The sequence below is a fragment of the Amborella trichopoda genome, chromosome 10 (assembly GCF_054954075.1).
Source record: "Amborella trichopoda isolate Santa Cruz 75 chromosome 10, AtrichopodaSantaCruz75HAP2 v2.0, whole genome shotgun sequence".
NCBI classification, from domain to species: domain Eukaryota; kingdom Viridiplantae; phylum Streptophyta; class Magnoliopsida; order Amborellales; family Amborellaceae; genus Amborella; species Amborella trichopoda.
This window is the reverse complement of record NC_142345.1, coordinates 45,827,760-45,845,163: the sequence shown is the minus strand read 5'-3', so window position 1 is coordinate 45,845,163 and position 17,404 is coordinate 45,827,760. Positions and strand designations below refer to the sequence as shown.

Genomic DNA, 17,404 nt, shown 5'->3' with positions numbered 1-17,404 from the left:
TGATCGTTCATGGAGCTTGTGTACAGTTCTCTCTCTCTCTCTCTCTCTCTCTCTCTATGCACGCGTGCACGCATAAAATCATATACATGCAGGTGTGAACATAAATGGAGCAGCCTTTCTTTTATGTTTAGCAGATCACTAGTGCAATACGCATACTACTAGAAGTATCGCTTGGAATGATAAGGGCACGTATATTATGCTCCTTTGGGAGCGTAGTTTACTACTACTCCCTCGGTCGGAGGATTTTTTTCATTCTGAAATTATGGGAACCGCCCAAGAATAACTGGATGATTATTCTTAAAAGAAAAAAAGAGTAAAATTTTGTTTTCTAAGATTTAGATCTCACCATCTTAAAATTAGACAGTCTCCATTTTGGATCTGGACATTAAGGTTGATCTATAGTTTGAAGAGTTTATATCCCAAAATTTTGGAAGTGGGGTTTACTCAAAAGGTAAATGGTTAGTATACTCCTGGGGAAGTATAATATCTTTTGGCCCCTTGCAATTGAACTACCTAAGTATAATATCTTTTGGCCCCTTGCAATTGAACTACCTATACACACACATACGAGAGAGAGAGAGATGCAGATAGGAAAAATAGAACTACCTATACACACACACATACGAGAGAGAGAGAGATGCAGATAAGAAAAACCTAGTTACAAAATAAATTTAATGGCTTATAAAGATTAGCAAACTACCTATACACACACACATACGAGACAGAGAGATGCAGATAGGAAAAATAGAACTACCTATACACACACACATACGAGAGAGAGAGAGAGAGATGCAGATAGGAAAAACATTAACGGTGCTGTACAAAATGTGTTTAACTTTTTTGCATAATTGAGGAGAGGCCTGGAGAAAACAACTTTTTTGCATAATTAAGGAGAGGCCTGGAGAAAACAATTTAATGGCTTATAAATATTAACGGTGCTGTACGAAATGTATTAACTTTTTTGCATAATTAAGGAGAGGCCTGGAGAAAACATCACATGATCCTTCATGAAGTGCGGTTCTCCATCTCCATGCTATACATCAACTGTGAGGCTTCTGCGATGCCATCTGAGGTGGCTTGGTGCTCGACATGGTGAGCAGTATTGATTGTCATATTCTCCGTCTGCTTCTCTCTCAAATCTTCCTTCTTTTTGCCTTTCAATAAAGAAAACAAGCCATGAGAGCCTCTTGTTCTCTTCTTCTTGGCATTCTCAGCCCAACCCAGCAAGCCCAGTTGCATGTGTTCATGGAATATGGCACTCTTGAATGTGCTACCCATCTACAGGAGCAGAAACAGAAGATAAAGTACCCCAATTAAGTTTTTTTCAAGCAGATCCAAGTCAACAACATATACCCAAGACGGGTTCCTAAATCACCTGAGTGACCAAAGCATAGAGTGGGAGAGTGCTGTAACTACAGAGCACTTGAATGATAACCCTGCATGGCACCCGGTTTCCACATTGGATGTGAATACACTACAGCAGATAATCAAAAGCACATGATAAAGCTTACCCAAATATTAGTCTAGGGACAATGTAGCCCACTTTTTCCATAATGCACGAGTCAAAGCCATAAGTACTCTAGAGGGTAAAGAAATCCAGGAATCAACAAATAATATACGAACAAACAGACACACACACATATACAGAGTAGGAAGCGAAAAATCTATCCATGTGATGATTCAACCTACCCATATCCAGAAGAAAAATGCGATCTCAAATGAGTTCTGAAATAAGATGAAATGAATCAGGTAAAGTACGGCATTTGGTCTGTCAAACCAGAAGTGCTCGTCAGATGGCTTGACCACCAATTCCTCTAGACCTGGTTTCCACTTTTCTTCAACTTCTTGAGCTAATCGAGTAATGATGTGCTCTAACTTTGTACCTACAGCAAGTAGAAGCTGGAAGAAACAATTTTGTTAAATTCCCACTTGCTAAATTATCAATCATGGCCCAGGAAATGAGAGTGAATTTATCAATCATGACCCAGGAAGTGAGAGTAGGATAAGCCATAAACGTGAATTGTGTGAATAAGTGAAGACACGAAGCATGGAATAGACATGACAAATAGCCGCGAGTAAATTTTTTGGCAACATGCACCTGTATTGACCGAGAAGGAAATTCGTTTGAAGAATATTAGAAATACACAAGTGAGCTGTGTCAGATGGTTACCCCAGACTTGTCTTGGTGCCACCTGTCGACACATATCAACATGCTGCGATATGGAACAAATGCATCCGTATGAAGAATATTAGAGATACACAAGTGAGCGGTGTCAGATGGTTACCCCAGATTTGTCTTGGTGTCACATGTCGACACAGATCAACATTCTGCAATATGGAACACAAGCATTGCCTCTATGTGTCCGCTGCTGACAACTCCGACATAGCATGTTGATACTATGTGTCAATACTAATATCAAATGTCTGCTTGCGAGACACCTGGGATTTGAAGTTTCAAACCACCAACTTCTCGGCAAGTGAAAAAGCACTCTTAACCATATTCCTGCATGTACTTGTGCTTACATATTTGGCAAAATATATTATTTATTGATATTTAAAATAGTAGTGCATGTACTTGTGCTTACATATTTGGCAAAATATATTATTTATTGATATTTAAAATAGTGCCAAATATATTGTTTATTGATATTTAAAATAGTAGTGCATGTACCTGTGCTTACATATTTGGCAAAATATATTATTTATTGACATTTAAAATAGTAGTTTGAGAAATCAAAAAGTTAACTTAAAATTTTCTCACAATAAACTTCTAATTATATTTCATAGTTTTTTTAGGAGGCACATAGTGCTCCCATGGGACCAGATTTTGCACTTGCTCCTGCAGGCGAAACACCTTCGTAGGTTCGTAGGAAGACTTTTCTTTCTAAAATCTTGCACACCACCTTTTTTATTGACCATGTGACAGAATCAAGAGAAAAACAAATGACTTGAGTTCCTAAAGGTCTTCATCTAGACATCTAGACAATGGACAATAAGCAATCATAGTTGGATGCGGAATTTTTACAAAACCATTCCTAAAATGTGAATTTATACTCTTTTTCTTTTCTTTGCTTTTTGTTAAGTTGATTGTTGGGATAACTTGAGAACAACCCCAGAATTTCAGGTCAATAAAAAAACACTTAGAAGGTCTTTACCAGCAGTATGTGTATGGACTTGTCAACACTATGAACTCGACACTCCACATATTGCTTGGTCTTGTGTGTTGACATAAGTCGACACTCAAACATGTGTCAATGTGGATAGACACGGCCTTGACATGTGACCGTATGTGTTGGGTGATGTCATTGACTCCTGGTACTATATCGACACTTCTTATTAAAGCGTCTATTTTCCATAAGAAGAAGTCCTCAAGTGGTAGAGTTGACTAGTCCTGGGTTCAAACCCGCTGTCCAACTTATTAAAGTGTCTATTTTCCAGTTTATTATCTATAAGGAGAAGTCCTCAAGTGGTAGAGTTGACTAGTCATGGGTTCGAACCCGCTGTCCAAACCTTGGGTTTTTAAGTTATTTTGCAATTCTTATAAGTTATTTAAACACCAGAAAATTTATGCCCCAGGAGGGAATGTAACTTTATGCCCCCATGAGGTGCCCGCAACATTTTGTAACCACCACTATAGTTCAGTCTGTATGTTACATTGAGACAATTTAACTTACCAACAAAAGTAACAACCCCAGAGGTATTAAACCTTGGACCTCTCATGCCATGAGTCTTATAAAGACATGCACGCTACCCCACCTAAGCCACTTACGACACTGTTTTGTGTTTTGGAAACTTTTATGCATATATAAAATTAAGTGTAAAATCCTGCTAAGCAGGTACGCCAATCTTTGTATATGTGTTTATACGCGCATGATCTATACTGTATTTTTTTTTGAGAACGTTCACATTTATATTAATAAAAAAATAAATTAAAGTGAAATATTGTACAAACTGTCAAAAAGTACTGATTTTTTAACATCTCGTATTAGACACTCTAGGCAAGCACGGATGCTGAAACATGTGTCAATATCTATGCACCTGTAGTTGTCAGGTCGTACTGGCTTTTTGGCCCGATGTACCAGACACCTAGATAGATACGTACTAGATATTGACATCCATGTCGGTGTCCATGCAATCCAACTCAAGATGCTTATGTTCCAGCTGAGGTACCCCCTCAGTACCCAATTTTCTCCAAGTAAAACCAAAAGCTCTCACTCTATGCCTGCTCAACAACAGCAAGTGAGAAAACTGCGCCCACCCTTACAGTGATGTACTAAACATGCACCTATATCTACTTACAAGAAAGTCCAATTGAAGAAATTTTGAGTACAAAATGAGAGCCCACCATTAAAATACTGTTGTAGCAGACAAACTGGTGCCGCGTGCCAACATTTTGAGGCATGTAGATACCTCCAGACACGGGATGTAACATAAAACAATATAATGCACACAGCCTGGGTTTAAACCCATGAAAACTTTTGTGAGAATTGTACTGACACCAAACCACCTGGTGGACTCCAATTAAAGTAGGCTGATAGCAATGTTAGAAAAGTGTTATGGAGGTTGGGATATTATAGTCATCTTCCTTGGAAGACGATCATTCACAAGTAGCATAGGCTACCTAATTGTGAATGGGGTGCTATGATGCAAAGAAGCAGCAAAGCATCTGTGACTTGGAGAATGATTATAACACTCAATGTCCAGTCCAGTCCTCTCATCAAGAAACCTTAGCATCGATAAGTTCCATATCATTTTCTGGCACTTTGAGGGGTGAGGAGACTAACCAATGGGCTTAGTTGACAGTGGTGTTTACCCTGACACTGGTGATGTTGATTTTTCAAGCATGTTGATGGCAGGGTCTCCCAGTACCTGCATTTCCATAGAGACTTAAGGACTAAACATGGATCTAAGGAGGGCATATTTATGTGCCAATAAGAGGAGTCGAGGGAAGAGGTTAGAGAGTTTTCCTCAAGGTCCTCAAATAGAGCATAGGATGGGCCAATGACAAGTATCACTCCCCATCGAGGGTAGATATTTTCGTTTGCTTGTAAATATACCTATGACAATGGATATTCTTCAGTGACAATGGATGTTGATGCCTATATGTGTACTTCATGATGGGAAGAGGCGGGGTCAGTGGATTGGTTCTACACGTTGCCTTTTTCCAGCCTCAGTGGCTGACATTATGAAAAGTTGACTATCCATGCAGATTGCAGAGAGGGATCAAAAGCTACGCAAGAGATGTGTGAGTCTCATAGGTATATGGAGAGAGACATGAGTAGTGAGGTAACTTCCCATTTCTCCCATATCTGGAATACAGGAACATACTATTTAACAGAGATAACAAGCTTGTTAAATGGTGAGATAAAAGGCAGAGAGACTAGACATGCAATTTGAATCTTAAAAATGGAAAAGTTAAGGAAGTTATGGTGGAGACAAAAGTGGTGTCAAATGTCAACCTCTCATTCATCCTTGTGACAACACTTATACACCTCCCTATACAAAAGGATATGGTAGATTTAATACCAGGTCATCTCATGTTTATAGTATGATCATAGTTTGGAGACTTTCCCCTTTACTGCTGCCCCTCAGCAATGTATGGAATGAGTTGGAAGTCGGGAATCTTTCTTCAGTGTGCTACAGGGGCCAGCCACACTGTGGGTGATACGGACTGAAAAAAATCATTGGATTTTCCAAGGTGAGGAGTCTACCATGTGCCCCTTAAAGGACCGGACAAGAGCTTTGGTGATGTTTTGCGCAATGCACCATAAACTCTGCAGGCACCACGCTTCCACAGATTTTGTTCAAGATTGGCAGACTATGCTAAACCTTAGGCCCTTCAAATCCCACAAGCTTCTATTTGGTGACCACTAGAGGGAGGCCAAACCAAACTTTATTTCAATGGTTGCTCCCTCGGCAACCCTGGCCCGGCTGGTATAGGGCCCATCTTCAGAGACAAGGACAGGTCCAGCCTTTCCTCCGCCAAAGCCAGTGGTCATGTGGATTCCATGACGGCTAAGGCCTAAATGCTTTAACCCTGATTGGAACCCCATTTTGGTCACTGAGAGAGATTTCAAGAAAGTCATTTTATGGGGGTTCAAGAGCCTCACCATGCCCATGGAGACTTGACTACATCATTAAACGAACGTTTTGAGCTCTGCAGAGCTATACACCTCTCCTGGATACATACGTGCACGAGGACTAAAAGCCTCGCTAAGGATGGAGCACTCCCAAACAGGGCAACGGGGACCTGACATCTTTTTGAGCCATCGATACGTGAGCACCCAGTCTGCAGGTTGTCTTACCTTTTTATTGTGTCTTTTCTCAAAATCAATACAACAATGAAGACGATTTCAAGAAAAAATTATACAAGTAAAACAAGGCTAAAGTCGGAATGAAAATGACCAAACAAATGTGATCGTTTCATTACATCACGTAGCAAAATTGTTGAGGGGAACTACAAGGGAGTAGAGGCATTGCATTTTTTAAAAAAGCGGACAACCTAGTGCCTGGCGGCCGCCTAGGTGGCCAAATTAAGCGGGTTGTCCCTAGACGCCCAGCGCCCAGTTTGGGGCGACCGCCAACAGCCCGCACCCTACCCAAAAGCGAAAATGCCCCTCGTTTAGGGCAAAATCATGGGTTTTAGATTCATTTGAAACCTAAACTCTATTAGAACCTATTTTGAAGAGAGAAAAACCCTCCAAAAAAACTAGTTTTTGGTGATTTTCATAAGATCGAAGGAAACTTACCAGATCTAAGCATCACCCATTGATATTAGATTTAGTTTTAGATGGTTTATAAATCTATTAAAGGGTTTTTTAGAAGATTTTGAATCCTTACATCTTATAGGTAGAAGTTTCGAGATCGAGCTGTCGATATAGAGATATTTTTCTTTTTACCAGCCGCCCAGGTTCGGAGCGCCCTAAGCATTGGGTGGCCTGGAGCCCCCTGGCCACCTACACACCACCTAGCATTTTTTAAAACATTGAGAAGAGGAATCCTTTACTATTGATGATTCGGGTGAGTTTTCTGCCATGTCAATGCCTCTTGACCAGGTGTCAATGCCTCTTGACTCGGTGTTTCTCCCACCTTCTGGTGACAACAAGATAACCTAGGCCCCTCTCCATGTGATACCTTTTATGCGGCTACCCATTACTGCAAGATTACTTCCCCCTCCACCCTTCCAGCCAACCCCCATCCATTGCAGCGAAGGCCTGGTTCACCTTTATCCCACCTAAAATTCAAATGTTCGGCTGGATTTCCGTGCCCCAAAGAGCCTTGACCATCGATCTCATCCAAAGGAGAGGTCTCCCCTTGGCCAATATATGCGTTATGTGCACCAAAGCAGAAGAGACCTCACCTTTTCATCCACTGCGATTTGGTGAGCACACTTTGGGGAAAGTTGCTTAAACTGTTTCATTGGTGTTGGGTTACACCAAAATCCATACCTCGAATGAAGTTTTTGTCTCTCCCTCATGGTGGAGAACCTCTCTACCAGCCACGATACGGAACATCCGGAAAGAGATGAACAACACAATTTTCAGGGGAGAAAGAGCCTCGGCCCAACGCTTTTTCGAAAGGGGGTCTTAGACCTTGTCGCTTTCTGGGCCACTCATCACAAGACCTTCAGGCACTTATCCTACTCGGACTGCATTTAGGACTGGCAAGCACTTTTGAACTTGAGACCCACTAGAATCTCAAGTGCCTCCCGATGGAGACCACCTGAAGCAGGCAAGATAAAACTCAATTAGAGGCATCTTCAGTTCAAACGATGGTTGCAACCTTCTCTCTTTCTCCATCCCAATTGGCTATGCTGACTCCACCTTTGCGGAGGCCCTTGCCATCTTTATAGGTCTCAGAAAGTAGCTGGGGCACTGTCTTAGTAGTTGAAGGCAACTCCAAGAATAGCATTTTCGTGGGCCTCAGTTCCTCTCCATGCCCGTGGAAACTGTCACATCTTTTTTATGAAATTTCGCACATCTGCAGTGCCATCTGTTCCTTGTGGAGGCACCCCTGGAGGGAAGCAAATGCTGCTGCAGCTGAGCTCCTAGCTAGAGAGGGCACACTAAACAAGACTATAGTGGCGCCTCCCGGCACCTTTTTGGGCTATTGAGTTCCGTAACAGATTACGTGCCCCCCTCATCTTCTCGATTTGATGTTGGGCCCCTAGTGGGTCTCTGTACAGGGCACCTTAGTGTTGGGTTGCCTTGTTTTTGTATACTGCTCTTACTTGTACACTTCTATTACTTATATATAACAGTCAACAAATTAAAAATAATAACAAACAAACAAATAAATAAATAAGGCATAAAGCTAATCACATTGTCTACAAAGTGCAAATTTAGCTTATCTTTATTGCACTTACAATCAATGGTAGAAATGATATCCAGAAATATGTGTGCCATCCTGTTCATAAATGACAAAACAATGTAATTACAAATTAGTCACCATTTTGTCCTCCAAATATCGTCTCAAAATATTTATGCAGTAAAAAGTAAACGAGGTTCAATTTTTACAAGAATAAAATTTGCGGCTTCATGATACAACCACGTCTTATTTATGGACGACTTAACTAGGCACCAACAGAATGAGGTACCGTAGTGCATGTTGTTCACAAATGACAATTTTGATTTATGAGATCCGAAACGGCGTCAGCACAAACTTAGAACTTTGGCGGGATGCTCTAGAATCCAAAAGTTTTAAAATTAGTCAAACTAAAACATAATATATGGGGTACAAATGTAATAATAATAGGAGTAGAGACGAGAAAGTAGTTAAGATTGACAGCCATGAAGTATAAAAAAGACAACACTATCGATATCTTTGGTCGATAATTCAGAAAAATGGAGAGATCGAGGACGATGTTGCACACAGAATTAGAGCTGGGTGGGCGAAATGGAGATGTGCAACAGGAATTTTATGCGATCGCCGCATATCAATGAGGCTGAAGGGCACGTTCTATAGGACAGCGGTGAGACCAGCTTTGCTCTATGGGATCGAATGCTAGGCGAACAAAAAACAATATACCCATAAAATGCGTGAAGCGGAGATGAGGATGTTGAGACGGATGAATGGCAAGGCAAGAAGGGATAGAATTCGCAGTGAAGCTATTCGAGAGAATTTAGGCGTGGCACCAATAGGCGATAAAATGAGAGAGAGTAAACTTAGGAGATGCGAATTAGTTCAAGTGGAATGACTGAAAAGAGCAAGCAGTAGTAGGTTGAAAAGGACGTGGATATGGCCTTTAATAGAGCAGATTGGAGAATCAGGATTCATGTAGCCGACCCCAATTAATTAGGACAAGGCTAAAATGATGATGATTATGATACAACCACATTTGTAAAGCTATAATTGACAGCTCAAGAAATAATCAACCTACATATTTATGAAGACTTTTAATTTCGTTCACATTACATGATGTGCCAAGTCTGCCGAAGTTATGAATATCTATAGGTCCGCCATAGAAGCTGAGCTCTCATTCGTAAAAAAGAGCTCTAGCATATGTGAGCAGGCACAATCTTGGATCTTGGCAACTTATGTTTTTTGCCTTATGGCTAGCAAACTTTCTCACGGCCTAGGCCACATAAAGTTTATTTCTCATGTGTCAGTTTTGCTTTCTCAATTTATTATTAATCCCAGTTCCCCTTTATAATACTTGCAACTTTAATATTTTCAAGATACCAATGTCCATAGATTTTAATACTATGTTAGACAATGTCCATAATCATATCTTTTGGCAAAATGGAATTTGTGATCTAGAGCTTTTCTTCTTGAGATTCCCTTGTTTTAGGTTTATGATTAAATAAGGAGTCATAAACAATTATGTCTCCTCATTTTGCTTGTATCTTCATTTTATCCAATGCACTATCAGTTCTCTAACTCGAAGTTATTGGGTTACATCATTTATTGGTTTGGGAAAAAACACAAATAATATAAAAGCTTAGTTGACATGCATGTAAGGAACAAAAATTGTATGATACAGTACATTTCACATCTACAGTATATTTCACATCACAAATTTGATCTAGGTTGAACTTACCATCAATGTTAAGCAATAGGAAGATAACAACAAATGCCCACAGGTACCAGCTGCAAACCAGATAAATGAAAAGAGAATTAAGAGGCAATGGACTCGATGCAATAGGTCTTTTATTCTTTCTGTGCAAGGAATTAAGAGCCAATGGACTCAATGCAATAGGTCTTTTATTCATTCTGTGCAATTCCTTGCTTGGACATTATAATGGTGAAGCAAAGAAATCAAAAGAAGTATTCTAGATTTGGCTTCATCCTCTCAAAGCTCACCTAATTCCAACGACCTTCTTAAAATCGGCTTCGAGAACCCGTATCATGTACTTGTGAAAGTCAAAATTTGGGTTTGCCGGCCAATGAGTCTGGATACAGTAAAAAGTTACTTTCTTATCTGAAAGCACAATCGAGGACTAAAACATACAACACTTACGTGAGAGAAAAGACTGAGGATTATAATATCAAGAGGGAGGTTTATGCTAAGTTGCTTACCATTATAAACCCTGACCGTAATGCCATGTAATCTGATTTGCTAACCGAGGCATAAAATTGTTTAAAGAAAGATATCTACAGCCAAACACAAAGGGAAAATAAGGAACTGACAGATTTTGTAATGCACAAGAAACATAGCCACAACTTCCACAAAAGAAAAACTGTGGCATAATAATTATGAATGACCATGCATTGTCATCAGGCAGAAAATCCCAAATGCAATATTCTTCACAACCTGACTTTGATACCAGAGATATACACACATGCACAATGTCATTTTTAACGAAGTCAATTTTAAAAATGAACTTCAGACGGTTGCTCTGTTGGCAACCTGGACCCTCTGGCATTGGAAGCATTTTTAGAAATTCCAAGGGGCAAATCTCAAGGGGCAGCATCACCGCTGAGGACGTCGCAAATCTCAAGGGGCTCTGTAGATTTGATCCGAACTGGAATACAGATTTGATAGTCGTGGGTGACTCCAGAAACACCATCACTTGGGGCCTTTGGAGCTGCCTCTTGCCCTTGGAGACTAGACCACATTTTTGTAGACACATTTATAGGGAAGCCAATGATGCTGCCGATGCTTTAGCTAGGGCAGGAGCTATTCTCAGCACATCCTTGGGGACTGTAGGCATTTTGTAAGCCTGCATCCTACATTTCTTCCTGGTTTTTGGTCCCCTAGGGGTTTTTGCAGAGGGCACCCTTTCACTGGGCTAGCCCACTCCTGATCGTATCTCTTTATACTTATTAGCACAATAATGAATTGATTCAAAAGAAAAAAAAAGATATACACACATGCACACAAGACAACACCTCCCTGTGATCCATAACGTTGCTTGTAGAAACTACAACTTACCAACCAACTAAAGATGACTGATTTTGACCAGAAACCCCTGGCATGCTCCTGGATAAACTCTTGATGGTGGTGAGCATGCCTGACATTCCTTTTTTCCAGAACTGCACAATGAGATATCCTATGGTAAACGACAGAATGAAGTACACTTTGCACAAAAGCAAACAGATGTATGCATAGGAATTTTGTATTACCCTCCTCTGGTGCAGGCTTTACTTGCCTGATTATATCCTCCCATTGTTTCCATCGTTGCACCTGAATTGCAAGGAATTTATAGTACTTGTCATCACAAGTATAATAGAGTATGTCAAAGTTACGGAATTAATGTGAAAAAACAAGGATTAGTCTCCATCTTTCATTAACTAATGTCCAATAAACAAATTGATCGGGGTCAAGTGAACAACAAAATAAAAATAAATAAATTCATCGGGGTCAAGTGAAGAACAAAATAAAAAAAAAATACAAAGCATAAGGAAGCACTCATAATTTGGTCATACACCTTTGCCCCTCCCAGAATCATGGTAGTGGCACTAAAGATCACATGAACGAGAGCCAGCACGAAAATGAAAATGTGTAAATGATGTAATGCCTCTATAGACAGCAGCACCACTTTGCCCTGACAATAAAATAAGATAAAAGATGAATCAAATTGAACCTTAATTACATTCTTATTCAATCAGCATGGCTACAGCATACACTAACAAGGATCAAGCCATAATAACTAAGCAGTCTTTGAACGAGAATGCTACAATCCAGCACGAGAAAGAAGCCACAAATAATATCGATCCTTTCAGTATAAAGAGAATTAATTATTCTCAACTATTTAAATCTTGTGTAACGCATGCACTAATTGCAGAAAGAGCATTATGACTTTCAATTTCGGAATGTGCGTATGGGGGCATATTCAAGTACTTTAATCAATCTGAAACAAACGTTACGAGAAGAACTTTTTTCACTTAATTCACACGTAAGCAGGCATAGAAAAAGAAAGACTTGATCCTCTAAACCAAAAAAAAAAAAAATAGGAAAGAAAAGAAACTCACTTGTTTTGTGCACTGTTCAGAATTGGCAGCCTCAGACAAGAGATGCCGTCGGGCCATGAGGCCCTCAGAGAGAGAGTTGTTCTTTTGTTGATAATGGTGGACGCCTTCTTGTCCCGTCCTCCTCTTACAAGGGAGCATGTGATTAAAGAGAGTTGCTGGGATGCAAATTTTACTGATAAGGCCTTGGAATACGGTCAACAGAAGCGAAATGAAACCCAGAAGCATCAATTCTGCAGCCACATACAATTTGTCAAAACAAACAATCTCTTGCTCGGTGTGTCTCTTATGCGTATGTGCGCGTGTTGTTTTTGGGCCCCTAGCCTTTTATTTTCATTCGTAAGGTAAGAAAAAATGTGTCTCTTGTTGTTGCCACTGATAAAGTATCATAATTGAGAGTAATTGCACACATATATAGTGAGAGAAACCTTCTTTAAGCTTTTGTAAAGCCTCGAAGAGTGCCTCCTGGTTCTTCCGTTTCAAAACCTGCAAAATAGGAGGCAATCAGAAATCCTGTACACAAATGACTCAACAGAAAGGCGAAAAGGAACTGTTGTTGTTTGTTGTCTACAAAGGGAATTGCCTTGCCGAGGTGATGAAGGAAACGCTCCATGCAGAGGGAAATGAGGACGATGAGGGAGCAAACCCCTGCGACCACCCATGTTGGAGTGTACTCGAGTGATGAGTATTCTCCTTCTCCTCCTTCAACTGAGGATGAGGAAGAAGAAGAAGCCATGTTGCTGGTGTTGTTTCAGAAAGAAGAATAACAACAACTGGTGTTTGTCTGAAGGGAGAAGGATAAATAGAGGAAAGGAAGGCGTAGCCGCTGAGTTAGAGAAGGAATAAAGGCATGCATTTGGTTGGGGCCTTTTGTTTGTTTTGTGGTGTGAAGATAAAGAAAGGAATGAGACAAGAGAGAAAGAGAGAGAGAAGAATGAAAGGAATGGGTTTGGATGGAAGCCAACAGATACAAGAGAGGGAGAAGAATGAAAGGAATGACACAAGAGAGAGAGAGAAGAATGAAAGGAATGAGACAAGAGAGAGAGCAGAAAGCCAACAGATACAAGAGAGAAGAATGAAAGGAATGGGTGTGGATGGAAGCCAACAGATACACACCCGCACTGTCTATCCCTCGCATCAACTGAAAAGTGGTTTTTTCTTGTCGTTTTTCTTTTTTCTTTTTTTTTTTTTTTTTTTTTTTTTTATTCCTGCTTTCGGGAGGGGAGGGGAAGGAATGAATATATCCTGGTCTCGGGCACTGTGAATGTGGGCGTGGTCAGTAAATGAAGAGGTCAGAGAGGCTCCTGTTGCCTCATGGGATGATCTTTCCACTCCACTGCATCTCATCCCCCACACAACACACACTCTCTTTTTCTAGAAAATAAACCCATCGTCTCTCTCGGTGGGGAATGGCGATCTATGGAATGAAACAAGCCGTCTCGTCTCGCCTCGTCTTCATTTTCTAAGGAAAATGTCATAGTATCGATTACATAAAACTTTTTAGTTTAGAAGGGTACCCCATCTTCCGAAGACAACAACAATTTTAGCATTTCTCAGTGAACCAAGACTACAACAACCAGCAAATCTTGGCTCCTTGAAATCCTCCTTCAGCAAATCTTGGCTGCTTGAAGTCCTCCTGCGACGCACCCACCCACCCCGCCCAAACGACAAATTTCAACTGCCCCCCAATAACGGATGCTCCATCCTCCTCTCTCTTCCAACATCACCACCAATGGTGCATACACAGCAGCAGTGGAGGAGCAGCAGTTGTTGCGGTTGCTAGATGGGTGCACCGGTGGCATTCGGCCAGCCAAGCGCATCCATGCCCACATCATCATACGCGGTTTAGCCCAATCCAACTTCCTCATTGCCAAGCTTCTCAGAAAGGCCACCACAATCCATCGCCCAGAAGATTACGATACCACCACATCATCAACGTCCATGGACTACTCTCAACTGGTGTTTGAGCAGGTCTCTCGGCCCAACGCCTTCCTATGGACCACCCTCATCCGTGCCTACGCCCTCAGAGGAGGCCCAGAGGCCTTCCTCCTCTACAATCGCATGGCTGCCCTTGGCACCCCCCGCCCCATCTCCTTCACATTCTCTGCTCTTTTCAAAGCCTGCTCAGCCTCCCAACAAGGGAAAGATATTCAGGCCCACACCCTCAAGCTTGGCTTTGACTCCGATCTCTATGTCCAAAACACGCTCATAGACCTCTATGTGAGATGCGGGTGCGTGAATGATGCACGTCGGGTGTTCGACACAATGCCCACCAGAGATATCATATCATGGACGGCCATGATCGTGGCTTATGCTAAAGGCGGAGACATGGAGGCTGCAAGGTGCCTGTTTGACAGCCTCCCGCACAAGGACATGGTGTCGTGGACCGCAATGCTTTCAGGTTATGCTCAGAATGCAAAACCACAGGAAGCCTTGCAGTTATTTGAGGAGATGAAGGCGGCTGGAGTCCCAATAGACGAGGTCACCCTCGTGGGTGCCATCAATGCTTGCGCCCAGCTTGGGGTCCTGCATCTCGCCCGACAGATCCACAGCCTGGTGATGGACTATGGTGGTCCGGAGAGTGTCGTGGTGGGCTCAGCACTCATCGACATGTATGCCAAGTGCGGCAGCCTGAAGGAGGCATACCAAGTTTTCGAGAAAATGACAGTGAAGAATGTGTTCTCTTACAGTGCGATGATCGGTTCATTTGCAATGCACGGACATGGTAGGGCCGCACTTCGGCTCTTCTCCCAAATGCAGGCAACAGACATCCCTCCAAACAGCGTGACATTCATTGGGGTGTTGGCCGCGTGCAGCCACACGGGACTAGTCGAAGAGGGCGTCCAGTGCTTTGCCACCATGCAAGATGAGTACAGGATCAGTCCATCTGCGGATCACTACGCATGCATGGTGGACCTCTTGGGGCGTGCAGGTCGCTTGGAGGAGGCACATGAGCTGCTCAAGACGATGCCTATCAAGCCTCACGCCGGGGTGTGGGGGGCATTACTCGGAGCATGCAGGATCCACGGGAATGCAAACCTGGCAGAGGTGGCTGCCAAGCATTTGTTTGAGGTGGAGCCAGACGGGATCGGGAATTATGTGCTCCTCTCCAACATTTATGCCGCTGCGAAAAGGTGGGACGATGTGCGTCGGGTAAGGAAGGAGATGAGGGGAAGAGGGCTGAGGAAGAACCCAGGGTGCAGCTGGGTGGAGGGGAAAGAGGGAGTGCAGAAGTTCTTTGCGGGGGACGTATTATCGGAGGAGATAGAGACTGCATTGGAAGAGCTGTTGGAGAAGGCAAGTGCAGCAGGTTATGTACCAAAGTTGGATTGTGTGGTTTACGACGTGAGCGATGGAGAGAAGGAGCAGGTTCTGAAGAGACACAGTGAGAAGGTGGCACTCGCCTTTGGGCTGCTCACTATGGAGTCCCGCATACGGATCGTCAAGAACCTTAGGATGTGCGACGACTGCCACTTGCTCATGTGCGTGGCATCGAGGGTGGCAGAGCGGGAGATTGTTGTGAGGGATAACATGCGCTTCCATCACTTCAAACAGGGGGCTTGTTCTTGTGGGGAATTCTGGTGAATTAATGTGTTACATTCATTCAGTTACGGTGTTACATTCTTTCTTTCATTTATGATAATGGTGTTCTTCACTCCTCACCGATTAGTTGTTCATGTGCGTGGCATCGAGGGTGGCAGAGCGGGAGATCGTTGTGAGGGGCTTGTTCTTGTGGGGAATTCTGGTGAATTAATGTATTACATTCATTCAGTTACTGTGTTACATTCTTTCTTTCATTTATGATAATGGTGTTGTTCACTGCTCACCGATTAGTGTGTTACATTCATCAGAGCGTAGCGTTTGATAATGGTGAATATTCTCCTTCCCTGGTTTGAGAACAGTTAAAAAGGTGGAAGGTCCGAACCACCGCATCCCCGAAACACAGAGAAAGTTGCAGTGCCACTTTTACCTAAACTTAACAGGCAAAAAAAATTTGTATCTGGCAAAAACTCATCAGCGCAGGGGACCCAAAACACTATTTTGCTCGCCTCTCTGAGAAGAAAAATCACTAGTCTTTGACAAGAAAAATTCCTCGCAGAAAAAAAAAATCACTCATTCAATGCCCCTTACTGAAGAACTCAGATCTCTCCCTCTCATCTCACCTGAAAAGCCCCAATTTTTACCTTCTCTTCACAGTTAGTTTTTCCTTTATTTTTATTTTTTAAAAAACTTGAACAATATAAATCCGAGATCTACAAGAGATTATGCTCTTTTCTATTCATTTATAGGATCCCTTATTTTGTACTTAAGGTCATAGAAAATAAACTTCAAATCTTCTAAAAGCAGTTGCATTTGCTTCTTCTTTTTTTTCCTTTTTTTTTGTTTAGTTATGCTAACCTAGACTAAGGGTTTTTTTTTTTTTAGAAGATTTAGGTTAAGCAATATTATAGAAATTAAACCCTAAATCTAGATTTTAGGTTACTTACATTCCATCTCGGTTTTTTTTTTTTTTTTTTCTGAGTATGCTATATATATATATATATATATATATATTTCTTTATGTTTTTTCTGCTTATGATATATGTATATGATGTGCATTTTTTATTTATTTTATGATTATGCTACCTCTATTTTATTTCCATTTTGTTTTCTTTTCTTGTTATACTTGTTGTATTGGATTGCCATCTTTTGCAAAGTCTAGGTCGTGTTCATCTTGTTCTGCGACACTCTCAACTTCGAGATGCTCTTTCTTTGGTTCTTCTTCTGCATGCAAACCTTAATTTGGGTTTTTTCCAATTGCAAAGCATTACGCAATTTTTTCCAATTGCATTATTGAAATTTTTGTATTTTGTGCTAACGTCGATGTTTTCACTTTTCTTTCTTATTGTTTACCTTTCCTTCCCAATTGTTTATCAGTTGTTTATCACATATCTCTTTTTTGAGAATAGTTGTTTATCAAATATCTTGATTGCATATTGGACCTGATGCTCTC

The 17,404-nt window shown here is 41.4% G+C and overlaps 2 protein-coding genes across 10 annotated transcripts; one reads left to right on the top strand and one right to left on the bottom strand.

The window, feature by feature from the left end:
* Nucleotides 1–826: 826 nt before the first annotated feature.
* On the bottom strand, nucleotides 827–14,064 carry MLO13 (Seven transmembrane MLO family protein). 9 transcript variants are annotated; one of them, XR_016042383.1, is made up of 16 exons: nucleotides 12,995–14,038; nucleotides 12,840–12,897; nucleotides 12,415–12,644; nucleotides 11,871–11,987; nucleotides 11,566–11,626; nucleotides 11,375–11,475; nucleotides 10,519–10,593; nucleotides 10,303–10,391; nucleotides 10,040–10,089; nucleotides 8,366–8,406; nucleotides 2,286–2,503; nucleotides 2,099–2,192; nucleotides 1,690–1,899; nucleotides 1,512–1,579; nucleotides 1,376–1,436; nucleotides 827–1,278 (listed from the first exon to the last, which is right to left on the bottom strand). XR_016042383.1 is itself a non-coding variant. In XM_020675475.2 (14 exons), the coding sequence occupies exons 1-14, from the start codon at nucleotides 13,145–13,147 to the stop codon at nucleotides 1,006–1,008; spliced, it is 1,587 nt and encodes a 528-aa protein (XP_020531134.1). In that variant the 5' UTR covers nucleotides 13,148–14,064; the 3' UTR covers nucleotides 827–1,005. The 9 variants fall into 9 exon arrangements, 6 of the variants coding, with proteins under 6 accessions (XP_020531134.1, XP_020531136.1, XP_088705502.1 ...); XR_016042384.1 differs by lacking the exons at nucleotides 2,099–2,192; nucleotides 2,286–2,503 and having other exon boundaries at nucleotides 11,592–11,626; XM_020675475.2 differs by lacking the exons at nucleotides 2,099–2,192; nucleotides 2,286–2,503 and having other exon boundaries at nucleotides 12,995–14,064.
* LOC18447374 (Pentatricopeptide repeat (PPR) superfamily protein) lies at nucleotides 14,057–16,237 on the top strand. Its single transcript, XM_006857473.4, has one exon. It carries the CDS (start codon nucleotides 14,107–14,109, stop codon nucleotides 15,994–15,996), a length of 1,890 nt encoding a protein of 629 aa, XP_006857535.1. The 5' UTR covers nucleotides 14,057–14,106; the 3' UTR covers nucleotides 15,997–16,237.
* Nucleotides 16,238–17,404: the final 1,167 nt, after the last annotated feature.